The 14,552-nt window shown below is 41.5% G+C and overlaps 1 protein-coding gene across 3 annotated transcripts in view; it reads right to left on the reverse strand.

The window, feature by feature from the left end:
• Positions 1 to 600: 600 nt before the first annotated feature.
• NDE1 (nudE neurodevelopment protein 1) overlaps positions 601 to 14,552 on the reverse strand; it is an 18,374-nt gene continuing 4,422 nt past the window's right edge. For 2 of the 3 annotated variants that reach the window (XM_017734226.1, XM_017734225.1), the window contains exons 3-10: positions 10,286 to 10,413; positions 9,589 to 9,742; positions 6,375 to 6,523; positions 5,888 to 6,024; positions 4,663 to 4,839; positions 4,143 to 4,234; positions 2,995 to 3,131; positions 601 to 1,894 (exon numbers count right to left, since the gene is read on the reverse strand). In XM_017734226.1, coding sequence (XP_017589715.1) covers positions 1,801 to 1,894; positions 2,995 to 3,131; positions 4,143 to 4,234; positions 4,663 to 4,839; positions 5,888 to 6,024; positions 6,375 to 6,523; positions 9,589 to 9,742; positions 10,286 to 10,371 — 1,026 coding nt within the window. In that variant the 5' untranslated portion in view covers positions 10,372 to 10,413 and the 3' untranslated portion in view covers positions 601 to 1,800. Of the gene's footprint in view, positions 1,895 to 2,994; positions 3,132 to 4,142; positions 4,235 to 4,662; positions 4,840 to 5,887; positions 6,025 to 6,374; positions 6,524 to 9,588; positions 9,743 to 10,285; positions 10,416 to 14,452; positions 14,547 to 14,552 lie in introns of those variants that run through there. The other variant, XM_008633532.2, reaches the window with a different exon arrangement.

Genomic DNA, 14,552 nt, shown 5'->3' on the forward strand with positions numbered 1-14,552 from the left:
ACTTTCAGACAGCAGCAGCTCTGTGGTCACACTGGGGCAGTAGGGAGCCGTGTACAGCAAAGCAGGATGTAAAATCTCTCTAAATCCAGTGCAGAGAGCTTACCCGATGCCTTTGATTGAACAGCAAGTGAACCTTAAGCAGTGTGACTACAGGGAGAGCAAATCATGCACAAACATCCACCTTGACAGTTGAAGCAATCATCTTCTAAATCTAAGCATTGTTTCACAAGTGCAGAGATCACGAACTGGGGATTCAGACTAGGCACCATTTAGCCAGCAGAATCAGAGCCCAGAGAATTCTCTCTGCTCATGAAAGAGTAAAGGAAGAATCCATTTAGAGCAATTAAGATGACAAGCTGAGCAGAGGGGGGTTAGGAGTTATCGGATAAGACTTGATCATTGCTTGATTAGGCACAGAGCCCAGCTCTGTAAAGATGCTCAAGAGCTGGCTGTTAATGCAGTTTGTGAGCCTGCATGTGTGGGAACAAGGAGACAAGCAAGTCAGACTTCATATTAAATGATCTTAATCACCAATGCTTGGCGCAGAATCAGCAAACTGAACATGTATAAACCTCAACTTGCAAAAAAACTCAAAATGTATCAAGAGTGCACATTCAAAATAAGCTTTATTCTGCTCCCCAGTTAAACCAACTTCATAGGTGGACTGAAAAATGGAAATTATCTGTGGTTTTCATATTCTAGAGAAACAGATGTATCAGTGGCTGTTTTCACAGCACTTTCTTAAAAAAACCCAAAAAACTGCCAAAAAAACATCAAAACCATCTATGTATTCTTTTGTCAACTAAGCTCTCCACATCCCCTGCCACAAAAGAAAAAAAAAAATTGTTTAGTCACAATTAGTTTTCCAAGTACAGCCTTCCATAAAATACATTAACACTGGGAATGAATCTACTCCATTTAAAAAACAAATGCAGTAATATTTTACAGAGGGAAAAATTATTTTAAAATAATTCTCTACTCATATACACTCCTCTAGAATAAAGGGGTTTCCAGGTTAGAAAAGCATTTCTAAATTAGTAATAGCTGATACATTCATATAGAAAAATAAAACATGAAAAAAACCACTAACACCCAAGGCACCTTAGTGAAGGGAGGTTTGTAAAGCAGTAAAACCCATCTATCAAGATGTCAGAACTAGAAACTTAATCAGGTCTGGCCCTCTAGGATCTCCTATGCACTCTAAGCACCAGACATGTCTCAACTTTAAACATGACCTGTTCCAAATAACAAATCACTGCTTACAGAAACATCTTGGCACTACAGAGGCAGGTTTTTGTGCTGCTACATTCTGGTCAGCAAACATCCCACAAGGAGCTGAGCAGCTTCCCTGCAGAAATACACCTTTCTCCACATAAAAACACTCCTTTAATTTGGGTGACTGCAGCACACAATACCCATGGTAGAAAGCAGAATTTCAGCCAGAACTGGTGGTGAATTAACATGAAAAGCCAAAGCCTGAGGATAGGGAATATTGCTATGTTGTAGGCAGAAGGACAATGGCTTTGGCAGTGTCAAAAGAAGTGACCTTCAAGGAGCTATTTACAGCAGCTGGTACAGGAAGCAATTCCCAGTCCTGCACTGCCAGTCAGCATTGCTTTGTCACACTTTGTCACCCACACAGCCTGCCCACCGGCCACACTGGAAGCCACTGCCAACTGAGACTTCTTGTTCAGCTCTCACCTACCCTGACACTGCTGTCTGCTTGCTCACTGATACTCTCTTTAAAACTAAAGTTTGAAATACACATTTCTTCTCCTTTCCCAAAGCCAGCCAGGCTTTTCATAGCAGCATCTTGACAACACTTTGTGAGGGATGGCTCATGGGTCCTGGAATGTTTGAATGCCGTGTTCCAAACTCCAGACGTTTCACCAACCTGCAAATAAAAATACAAGTCAGTGCACTTCTCACTCTGTGTAACCATGCTCAGAATAACTGCTCTCTTCTACAGCACACTACTCAGCTGAGAAACCAGCAGATGAAAAAACAGCACTCTGAGCACTACATGAGCCCATTCCTTAACTGGGCTGAGTTTCCAGTGTAACACAGGGCTCCACTTCCCTTTGAGTAATGAACACTATCTTTTACAGGTGTTGGAATTTCAGTTTAGCATTGCAGCAGTAGATAATCAGCTGCATGAATATGTAAATGTATGGCCCCTGAGGCTTTCTTGCAGGAGCTTTCATGAGGTTTCTCCCCAAGCTAGGAGAGCAAGTACAGAGTGGAACATTCCTTCTAAACAACACCACTAGGCACTGGATTACAGGACAAACCAGAACTCACAGCACAAGGGTCTGGCTAAATAATTAAGTCTGAAACAAAGTGTACTATAGGCACTTAATTTACACAGAACCTAAAGAATGTGCAGTACAGGATTGGCAGTTATTGCAATCTGCAATAACCTTGCTGATTTTTCTTCATTTGATTAAAAAAAGGCAACCAGTTCAAACATTCAGAGAAATTTGTAAGTTGAGTAAAGCAACTTCCTGTCAGCTGCTACTTAAAAACACCTCTTAGCAACTATAAAGCATTCTGAGTGGACCTACTATCCACCTTTTTTCCAGTTCTCCCATAAGTGAGAATCTTAACTATGATAAGGGAAGTCTCCCTACATGCTGTAACATTCCTGAGACATCATTTGTACAAGAACAAAAAGCATAAAACAAATTGAACCAATAAGCAAGAACTGTTGTACTTTGTCCCATTTAAACACTGATTTATAATAAAACACATCTTGCACTTGCTTCAAATTTGAGGTATTCAAAACTTGATTTCAGCTAGTCTTCCAATTTCAGCAGCTACTGATTCCAAATTTTAAACTGACCTGAAACATTCAAATCATAATCCTGAATAATTTCTCATACTTTGAAAATAAATCTGTCCCTACCAAAACTAAGACTTAAATATTTAAATACCAGTCCCTAAATTCCAACACCAACAGCTGTCACCAAGATACCAGCAGAGCCCAGCACTCACCCTGTATCACACAGAGGCTGATGAGGACTCAGGCGCGTTTCAAGGACATCTCTGTTCATGTACATGGACACTGAAGGCCTGTTTGGAGACTGGTCATACACAAAGTTTCGGCAAGATGCAAGCTTGGACTCCAAAGCCTGAAGTAAATAGATGAGGGAAGTGTCAGAACCCTTCTCTTTCAGAAGATGGCACTGTGGCATACCAAAATGGCACTAAGTATGTGGGTTTAGGTTTTTTTTTTTTCTTTCTTTAAGAGCGAGTTATCCAGTAGAGGAACCTGCTAGACCCCAGTGCCACATGAATTCTAAATTTGTGAAGAGATGAAGACAGTCATCTCTCTAAAGCTGAATCTCTGTTTCTCTAGGGAGCTGATGCTCTTCACCAGCAGGAACACAAAATCTTCACTTTCCTCAGGGACATTTTTACATCTTTCTTACAGGCATCAGTTTTTAGATTATTAAATGTTCATTTGAGCTATTTGCTTCCCCAGACATGTATTACCATGGTACACCAGAGGAAATGAGCCACATATATTCTGTGCTCCATCACATGCTCCCATTCTAGATCATCTTTATTGAGTTACTTTTTGGCTGTATCAGTTGTGCAGCTCAGCCCATCAAAGAGTCATACAAATGCTTGTAACAACACACCACTGAGGCCTAAGGAATGAAACACAAGTAATGGGATAACTTTCCCAGCATCAGCACTACCTTAAATATCAAACTACAGCTTAGCAGGACATTAGGCCTTGCTCAAAAGACTACTGGACTCTTAAGGCAAACTTCACCAGAAGCCTTCTGGACAGCAGGCACCAGCCTGCTAACGTCTCTGCCTTTCATTGGAACAGATCCCTTCTCAATTTACTCATGCTAACTTATTTTTTCTGCACATGCACTTCCAGAAATTCACAGAGGTAGATCTTACCCTGATCAGGATTAGAACTTAGAAAAATAAGCACGGTCCATTTTATTTGGGGGCTGGTCAGAAACATTTGAAGTCCAAACCAGTCCCAAGGCAACGCTTAGCTAACCTGGAGCAAAGAGACTCTTTCCAGTCTGTTTCCCCTGAACAGCAGCACAAGTGGTGCTGGCTGCAGCTTCCAACAGCTCCAGGTTTCCAAGAGCATTGCCTGGCAGGTAATCACTCACCCCCACTTTTCGCAGCAAGTCTCCCACAATATTAAGTGCAGATATTCTTGCAGCTGGTGTGAGAGGGGTTGCACCATAACTGTCCTCAAGACCTGCAGGGCAGATTAAAGAAGGATATGTTACTCAAGAAAAGAAAAGAGGAAAAAAAAATTCACCCAACTCTCTTAGAGAAGATGATTCAAGGAACACAGTTAAAGATCACACAGGTTTTTAAAACCTTTCCCCTAAATTAGACCAACATCTCTGGGACAATTGTGAACTAATAGTAAAATCCCAACAGCTCATCTTATCCCTCATTATTACCAGACTGTTCAAGTCAGTTGGAAATGAACAGACTATGAATAAAGTCAAAAAAATCCCAGTCTATGAATACAGAAGCCATGGTGATTGGATTTAGGTGTATTTACACTACACTATGCACTCAACTCTGTGGCTAAATGAGGAATTAAAAGAAGGCAGCAAACTATAGCAAAAACAAGAGCATCAAATAGTATTTCTGAGCCAGTTCCCTGCCAGTCACCTCTCCTAAATGTCCCAGGGGTGGGTATGCTGATGGGTGTCCGACGCATTGCCGGTGTTGAGGGCACAGATAAGGAGGCCTGAACTGCAGTGTCTGTTCTTTCTGCTTCCAGGGGAGTTCTCATCGGTGTTTTGGGTTTCTCCTGTTTCTGCTGCACTGCAAGCTCTTGTCGTAGATCTGTGAAGGAAGCAACACAAAGCAAGTGTTGGGAGTATGTAGCCACCAAGATAAAAACAGGAGGTAATCTTTTGCTCAAAAGATTTTTCTCCTTATGGAGGTGAGCTAAAGTCACTTATCCTTGTAGAAGATTATTCCAGGCATATCTTCAAAATCCAGATAACTAAAGGCCTTTCTAGGATTGTGGCTGAAGATGTTTTAGTAGTGTTAGTTCAGTTGCTATTATCTGGCTTTCATTTTCAAACCCTTTCATGAGGCTCCTCTTCAGACAGGAATTAACTCCTTTCCAAATGTTACAGGCTGATAAGCAGAGGCACATCAAGTCTGAGGCTTGGCAATTTGGCACACACCTTGGCTACATTCTGGCTTCCTGCAAGGCTGAGATCCTACCCGTTGTACCTTCTCCTATCCTGGTTCCCACATGAAGGAAACTTGAGCTGAGGCCAGGTGGAAGCCACATCATTATCTAGCCAAGGGACAGATCACTTCTGTCCCACAGCCTGGCTGTAGCTTATGGATATCATTCAAGGGCACAGAATACAAGACCTGAAAATAGAAGCTCATCCAGCTCCAGGGTCTCTCTCTTCTCACCCAGCCTTACTTACAGATAGCAAAAAGCCAGTGCATTCCAAGGCAACCAGAAGTCAGTCACAGCCTTCCTGTTTTACGTCCCCATGAGTGCTTCGCTGACTCCACTTTCCACAGGCCAGGAAACAACAAGGTTAATGTGTATTGAAGCTGACCTTCATGGGTTACAGGAAGCCACACCAGCATGTGCCCCAGCTGGACTGGCTCCTCTCAACTCCCTAAAGCCCTGATAAGGAGAAGGTCGGAACAGACTTTTGTTTCTGTGAGTGCTCTGGAACAAGGTCACAAGTTCAAGGAATGGGGCAGAACAGTCTTAAGTTTCCTTACTTGTTTCTACATTTCAGATAGCAGGTTTTAAAGAAGCAAACTTAAAAGCCCAGCTCTAAGGCATATGGACAGGACTGAACAGCTACAAGGCAGCGGGAGAGAAAGGAAAAGATACAAATAACTTCTGTCTAACCTCTGGCTTCATCTTTCAGGCGCTGCACAGACTCCAGAAGGTTTTCCTTCTCATCCAGCTCACTCTCCAGAAAAGCATTTCTTTCAATAGCCTGGTTTAAACGCTGTTCAAAATCCTCCAGAGACATTATAGTGGCTCTGAAAAAGAGTGCAATTAGGTGTCACTACCAAATCGCTCAAGCACATTGAGGACTCCCTCTCCCACAAGAAAATGGATACTGTTGCATTTTTGTTTGGTTTACTTTGTTTGATTATTATTTTTTAATTTAGCTTGTAAGATATGAAAGAGTACAGTCAGGGGAGTGGAAGAGGTAAAAAAAAAATCTATCACATGGCTCATCTGCAACCAATCTCTTCAACACTATCATCACACAAGTGATAGCTCAGAATTGCAGTGCTAACGAGTACAGTATTACAAACAGCTCAGTGACACCACACTCGCAGGACAGAATAAAGGTGGAAAAAAAACCTCACAAAAAGGAGATCACCTTTTTGCTCTTTCCAAGTCATCGTTTTCTTGCTCGAGTTCTCGAATATATTTCTGAAGCTGCTCTTTAATAGCTCTTGTCTGTGCCAAGTCATCTTCCAGTGCAGAGATTTGCCTGTATCCTTCTGAATGCTGCATTTCGATCTTTTCCTACTCAAAGGCAAATCAAATAGCAGATCAGGTACTTAGCAACAGATGTTCTCTTTCTGCAGCATTGTCTGAGCCCCTTGAAAGGCAGAGACAGATGCTCTGAAGTTTTCTGAGAAACATCACTTTACATACAGTAAAATGCCAACAAATTCTATTGCTCACATAATTCTGGGCTGCCAGCAGACAAGAGCTCTTCCTGTCACTCCTTATCAAACAAAAGTGCTGGGGAACAGCTCCCAACACTCACAGCACAGGGCAATTCCTTGCCTCTCCCAGACAGCCTGACTCAGCACAGTTTCTTAGCAATACACAAAGCAGGACACAAGAGAAGCCACTTATTTTCAAACCCAGTATGAAGTCAGGCAGTATTTAGGACCAAAGTAACAAGATTTAAAAAAAAACAAAAAAAACCAAAAAAACAAAAACCCAACTGTGACACTGTTACATACTGCTGTGGAATCAGCAAGATCCTGCATTGCTCATGTGGTTTTATTAGCCCACAGCAGGTTCAGAATTCTAGATCACAGAACATTTCAGGCACAATTATACTTTGGATGTGAACCTAAACCAAACTCTGTCTCCCTCTACACCATGTATACAAGCATACATTTAAGAAAGGCACAGGCAGGGAGGAAGACTTAGCTTCCACATCAGATCTCTCTCTCCTGCACTACCACTAAATGTGGAGTTAGTTCCACAGCATGTGACAGGGAAAGCTTCACAGCACACTATTACAGTGCTTTATACTCAACCACCTTGCTACCAGACCACTTCAACATGCCAGACATTTTTTAGAAACTCCAAGATTGCTGTGTAAGCAGCATTCCTGAAGTGCTCTCCAGACAGAATTCAAGCACAAAACACTTGAAGTCACTGGAAACAAATCCATGCACTGGAATTTGAAAACCATGGCAAGTAATCTAGTGTGAATGTGAAAACAGCTACTTTAGCACACGAAGTGCGCAGTGTGGTGACACTGCTGTAATTCCAAATCTCTGAAACACAGTTAAGAGCCTCTAAGCTCCAAGAGGCAGATTACTTTCTACTAGTTTCTCAGGACTCTCTAAACTAACCCTCCAAAGCACTATTCCCATCAGTTTTTAGGTAGTGTGAGCTCTGATTTTGGAGGGGCAGCAAACACACACACTGGGCTGGTAACCTCAGAGCCACAAGCTGTGTGGGCCTGGCAAAGTTCACTGGTGTTGACCTAGATGCAGATCCCAACCCTTGATGGGCTCAGATAACACTGCTGCTCAATAGCTTCATGAGACTAATGCTTTGCTCTTGAATTGATTCAGATAAAAGACCAGAACTGCAAGATCTGAGTCTTTGTTTTTAGCCAATTGTAATAAACTATCAGCTGATCTGGCCCTCAATGGTGGCTCTGTTCCTTCACTGCAGGCTGTTACTGCAGTTTTCAGGCTGCATGAATAGCCAATTGTTGAATGGTTTATTTCAAGCAGAATATATATTACGAGAGTTATCTACTGTCAAGAATGATTTCAGATTTTCTAAAATATGGCTACCTTCCACTTTTTGAGGCTCTGTATCGCCTCCCGCTATTTTCATTCTTCACTGTTTTGGCTGGTTCACTGTCCCTTCCTCTCATCCCAGCTAGAGAAAGAAAATAGTCTACACACTCCTCAATTAAATGAACTATGGGTTTTATCTTTGTCAAACTTTTGTCTTCTCCCCAAACCCATCAGCTTCCACAGGTTTATGTGGCTACATGGAACAGCAGACCAATACACCATGCACAACATTTAATATTTCTAAGGTGCTACAACAAGAACAACAAGGATTAATGAACATAAATACAATTAAACAAGTCTTGGAGGTGTTGCTATCAAAAAGCAGGAAGTGGAGGGAATGGCTAAATTGGTGCTAGAGGGACAGGACATCTACCTGGAACAGAAGAGTACTTCCTTAAGACAGTAATTTGGACAACAGTTTAAACAAAAGGCATTGCAAACCTGGATTATCTGGTGATTAATCACTTAAATACCTACACTCCCATTAGCTCATTATTGCATCCAATTGAGTAGAAGAAGTGTAATTATATTCATCTCTGCTTCCACAGAGATTGACCTAGCCCTACAAAACATGGTGTAGTATTTCTTGGGTGACTGTAACTCATCTGTAAGCAAAAGGCCTAAAATAAAACTTTAAAAAGTGACACCAATTTCAGCGACAATTTTTTTCCAAACTTAAGAGAACTTACCAGTATTTCCTAAACTTGTCAGTCAGCACAGGGGACTAGTAGCATCTTTGATGAGACTGAAATGAGGCACTCATCACTCTTCATACTCTATATAGCTTCACTGTTTCTAAAGCCACTGCGTTAAGAAGCTCCATCTCAGTAAGTTCATATCCTTTATATTTTATAATTCTGGAAGTTAATGCCTTTCTGCTGGTGCTTAGTTTCACAGAATGCAAACCATGTGCAAAGAGGATAACTCATTTTTCCCTAAGGACAGATAGATTCAATAACAAAAACAGGACTGAAACTGTTTTATGACTCTCAATTCTATGTGTTACCCACCAGCTGCTGCTTCCCAGCTGATCTGAAATGTCAGATAATAAATACACAACTATGTAAAAAGGGTTTAAAACTGCATTTCCTTACATAATGCAAAAACACAGCTGCAGTGTTTGTGCTTTGATTGTTCTGCAGCATTATCTGTGACTGCATGATGCAGACAACAAGAAAGCTATGAACAACAGCACTAAATAGATGGAAAAAGGAATAGAACAGCAGCTCTCTTGTGTTCACACTTAGGTCTCCACTCTACTGTAGACAATTTTCTCCCATCTGAAATCTATGCTGACACACAGCCACAACCTGTGAACAGGGGTCCAGGAACACTACCAAGGAACACAGAATCCTCAAAGTAGACAACAGGTTGGCATTTCTTTATTTTTCAAGACTCTCCTTTCTGCAGTCTTCTGCTCAACTTCCTTGTAATGCTGAGTGTGACACCACAGGGCAAACAGAGTCTGCAAACACCTGTCCCGTTCACCTCTGCGCTGAGGACGTGCACACAAGGAGCATCACCAGCTCTTACCTTCACTGACTCCAGCTCCATCCGCAGATGGTTGTTTTCTGACAGAAGGTCTCTGTTCCTGGACTCTGTTTGTTGCAGCTGAGTCTCCAGTTCGGCTTCATACTCTCGGCTCCCTTCTTGGAATTCACGCAATTCCTCCTGCGTATTCTCAGCACTAGAGAGAAATTCCAGCAACAGAGTTCACCATAGTGAGCAAAGCAAAAAACATCTCTTGTACACTCAAGGTAAAAAAAACACTGCTCTTGAATGTAGAAGGCTATATGCCCTTCTCCAACATATGTATTCAATAGGAAGAGAGAACCATATGCAAATGTTTCTCTGCCACGCATGGGAACTCACCCCATAGCATAGATAAAAACATTCAAATAAACAGAAAAACCCCCGAGTCTGTCTTCACACTATAGGTGTTGAGGGTCTGTGGCATCTTTTTAGTTTGTCAATTGTCCATTGCCATCACACATTTATTCCATTATTCAATTCTATTATTTATTTGGAAATACAAACAAAGACATTATTGATTAGCAATAAAAAGTGAGAAACAGAGAGAAAGATGAAAGGAAGTGTTTCATACTCTTGAACAATTCTATTGAAACAATCCTCCAGCAAGCTAAACAAGCAGCAATGAAGGGTCTGTGTCTTTGCATGCAGTGTTATGCACCTTATCCAACAACTTGGAGGAATGAAGTCACTGCCTTACCACTGCTTGTACTTCATAGCCAGCTCCTTCCAGTATCTGGTTTCTTCTTCCACTGAGCTGAAGTGTCGTCCTTCTGAGTCTTCCATAGTGAGTCCTCAAAGTCTAAAACTCCTGTTTCATATTCCCCCCTGAAAAATTAAAGGGTCAAGCATAAGAACTAAGGCAGTGAGCAGCCTCAGTCCTCCTTGCTGCAGAGCAGAACACCCATCCTCCCACACAGTCACTGCTCGCCTGGAGACCAAACTAAAGACCAGCCTTGACAGACCATAAATGCGAAAGAATTCCTGCTAAGTCACTTTGACCCAGTTCTTCCAAAGATGCTGCAGGCTTACACCACCTTCCCAGCTGTGAGCACCTTCAGCACCTCTGATTACACAAAACCCCAAACCTGAGCTGCAGCTGTGCCAATGCACAGAGAACACAAGGGAAAGAAGACATCTCAGCCACAACTTCAGCTCCAAACACACTGCAATTCAACAACCCTAAAGACACTTACCATGAAATTAAAGAGAAACTTCAAAGAGACAACAGATTAAGTACTCAAGATACTGATTTCCTGAGTTAACATTTCCAGGAACACGTAAGCTTTTTATGAACGTAACTGCCAGACATGAGAAAAATTTCTTCCTAGGTCAAAACACAGACAAAGCTACCCAACTTCAAATCTGAAATATCAAAATCTGTGTATGGCTACAATATATCTGGATACCTCAGAGAGTCATGGGAGAAGGGAGGGTAAAAGCTCCCCAGAGGTTTTAGCAGGATACCACTGGCTGGGTTAGGTATGCAGATAAGATTGCAGCAATCCAGACCATCCAGCTGCCCCTGTGCCAGCACAAACCCGGTCACAGGACACAGTCCCAAATGGGAATGACACATGAAAGAGCCACAAGGGAACCAAGAACCTTAAGTTGGTCACTCCCACTTGAGGACTTAAGTATCTAACCACCACAATTAAATAAATGCCCTGTGATGTGTATGACACACTCTATTAACCACTCTGTACCAAATATTTCATATGAGTTAGTCTTGACAATAGAGAAACATCAAACCTAGTGTTCTGCATAATCTGCCCATGTCCAGCCCTGGGTGAGGCAAAGATTCCACTCAGACATTACCAACTTAACAGAAACCGAAGAAGATCAAGAAGAGCAAATAGAGATGGAATTGAACAATTCATGACAGTGGCAGTTGTCAGAAAACAGTATCACTGAAATCTAATGACTGAAGAAACACAGTTTTACCAAGTTTCAACTCCAGTTCTGCTGAGCAAAATATTGCCTAGAGGTAATTCTGATGAACAAAGAAGGGACAGCTGAAGCCTTCAAAGATTATTTAGATGTCAGCCCTGTCTTCCACTCTTATTTATGATACTCATAAAATGCAGGAGTAGACCCTCTGAGCAGCATGTCTCAGCTAAAGAAAATGTGCATACACTGCACATCTATTGAACTCTATGGAAGAAAATATCTTTAACCTGTGTTGAGCTTTTCCTCTCCAAAAAATCATCTGATGTAAATATGATTGATTAACAGCCACCTATTTCATAAGTCTACTGAGACAAACTCAAGTATTCTTACCTCTACTACAGACAAAAGCACTCAAAAGTACTCTGGCAATCTGAAGCCAAATTCTTACATACCCAAGCAATGCCACAAACCCCAAATCCTTTTCACAGCCCAAGTAATTGTCAGATTATTGAGCAAGGAGTAAGCAGCGTCACAGCTAAGTGGGGCTGTGCCCGCATACCTCAGTGCACAGTATCAGCTACACACGTACAGAAATTACACTGTTATTTAAAAGGTGAGGAGAAAAGTTACTAAGTCTTAGTTTTTACAATTGAGTTTGACACAAAATGTTCATTAGACAAAGCTAGAAGTGTTCCTTCTAAAAAATAAAGGCATTGTATAATGTACTGACACATTTCCAGCAGAAAGTCTCAAGGCTGAAGTATGCATCGGGCAAAAAAAGAGAGGAAAAGGAGTGTGAGTAAGGAGGAGTGATTTTCCAAATAGTATTCTTGCCCATTAAGAAGAAAATCATGACCAAGCAGAATTAACATCCTTGACCTAGGATACTTTACGTCACATCTACTCTGTTATTTTTAAGTGAACTGAAAGTGTCTTTGATGTTAATAAGCACGTCCTGCTCCAGGCAGTGTTTACACATACACCAATCTGTGCATCACACTTGTGAAGAAAAAAATCGAAAAAGGATTTTTTTCTGACACAAGCATTATAATAAATCCAATATCTGTGTTTAGACAGTCAACAAAAATAATTCAGGAAAGATAAAGATGACCTGCAAGACATCTTGCTCTGAAAAGCTTTCAAACCACCCTCTGTAACCAAAAGACAGCTTCCACCAGCCCCAAAATTTTGAATATGATCCTATCTAGCTCTTGTGTTTTTCTACTGCACTTTGGAAGAACTAAAAGACTATAATAAGTGGCATTTTTTAAGATTGTAGGGCCGCATAGAGAAGAACTTTCCTTAACTGATCCATACGATCCGTAAGACTTTCAGAGAACCCTGCGAATGTTCACAGCAGCACAAAGGTGCTGTTCCTTCACTTCCAGGTATGTCCTTGGGAATGTGAGATTATGGACCCACTGAGGATATCATCCATTAAGAGCTCGCTCTGCTTCAAGGTTACCATTACTACATAGTACTTATAATTTAAAATTAATTGTTCAACTGCAAATACATGGAAGGACTGTGGACCTGTACTTACTCCAGAGATGTGGCTACTGTCCAGTGCCACAGGCACTTTTTTTGCTGCAACATAAAAGGAAGACCTATTAGTTTCCTTCCCTGCATTACATCTTAGCTCACAGGGAATTTCTAACTAATCAAAGATGAAAAATACAAACTTAAACTGAAAAGAAAAAATCCAAGTTTGAGACAAGGTATTAAAGCTTTTCTAAACTTCTTTTCTGAAATTAGTCTAAGAAGAATAAAAACAAAAACCACGTATATCTTGTTAAACTGCCTGTAGAAAGGGTAGAGCTACGACTGGTTTTCCCCTGCTGCCATCTCCCCATGATTTTTAACAACTTGGAGACAATATGCAAAATGCCTGAAGAGAAATTAATTAGGAACTCCTCATTGTCTGGGCTCACCACAAAAGTGGGGAGAGCAAGGGGGGTGAAGGAGGTTTTAGAAATGCTTTGTTATACACTGGAAAAGGTAGAAAAAACAAGGAGAGAAATCAGTATGTAACAGGCACACACCGGCTGCATCTTGCTTGTTTCCGCACTCATGAAGCCAGAAGAGACATCTGGCCAGACTTCCTGCGTGCAGGCAGCACAAACGCTGGTCACAGGCATTACAAACCACATCATGCAGGAAGTGGAAGTGATCATGGGTGGGGCCTGGAATTTTGCAATGAGAACACCACAGGATAACTATTGCGGGAAACAATTTCATACCAGTGAGAGCAGAATTGCAAAATTCCTAAGGAAAAAAACAAGTATCAAGAAAAGCCACACAAAAAATTACTGAAGGAACTTCAATTTGGAAATCAGAGTCTGAGTTCACCCAAACTCATGAGGGCCTCAATTTAGACTGTTTCAGTCCTAGAACAAAAGACTCAAAACAACCCTGATACTGAACTTTTTTCTTCACAAAAGAACATTTAGCTTGGTGAACAATGCTAGCCTACCTTTGTAGCAATGCCTAATGGTCCAAGTCAAAGAAATTCATATTGTAATAAAAAAGTAAAACAGTACCACAAATACTACTGAATAATCCATGACAGAGATGATGAAGCACCAATTAGACTTTTTTTTCCTAAATGTAAACCAAAACAAACCACCTCTTTGTTCCTGAAAAGTAGTTTTCCCGTCATATGAAAATTAGATTTGCTTAAAATATTCCCCTTGAAAGGGTCTTCCTGTAATACATGGGTCTGTTTTGTTTAAGCAATACAAAAGAAAGTCGCCACAAAAGAGAAAGAAAAGGGAGAGGTCACGGGAGCGTCAGGATTACTACAAAATCCCACAGCCAGCACTGAAAAGAGTTATCAGCTTCTCCGGGGCTTCTCTACCAAAAGGCTGAATTCAGCAAAACCCTCCTCTTCCCAGTAACCAGTCCAGCTCCGACACTCGCAACTTTCTAGTGACTCCTAAGGAAACTCCGCACTTTTCCCCGCTGAAACGCCTGAGCTTGGTGGTTCCAGCTGCAAGCCAAGGGGTCAGCAAGGCAGCTGATCCCATTCCCATGCGAAGCACGAAGCCGGGCGGGAGCTAAACCAGTGGCACGGCTCC

The sequence above is a fragment of the Corvus brachyrhynchos genome, unplaced genomic scaffold, assembly GCF_000691975.1.
Source record: "Corvus brachyrhynchos isolate BGI_N302 unplaced genomic scaffold, ASM69197v1 scaffold5, whole genome shotgun sequence".
Lineage (NCBI taxonomy): Eukaryota > Metazoa > Chordata > Aves > Passeriformes > Corvidae > Corvus > Corvus brachyrhynchos.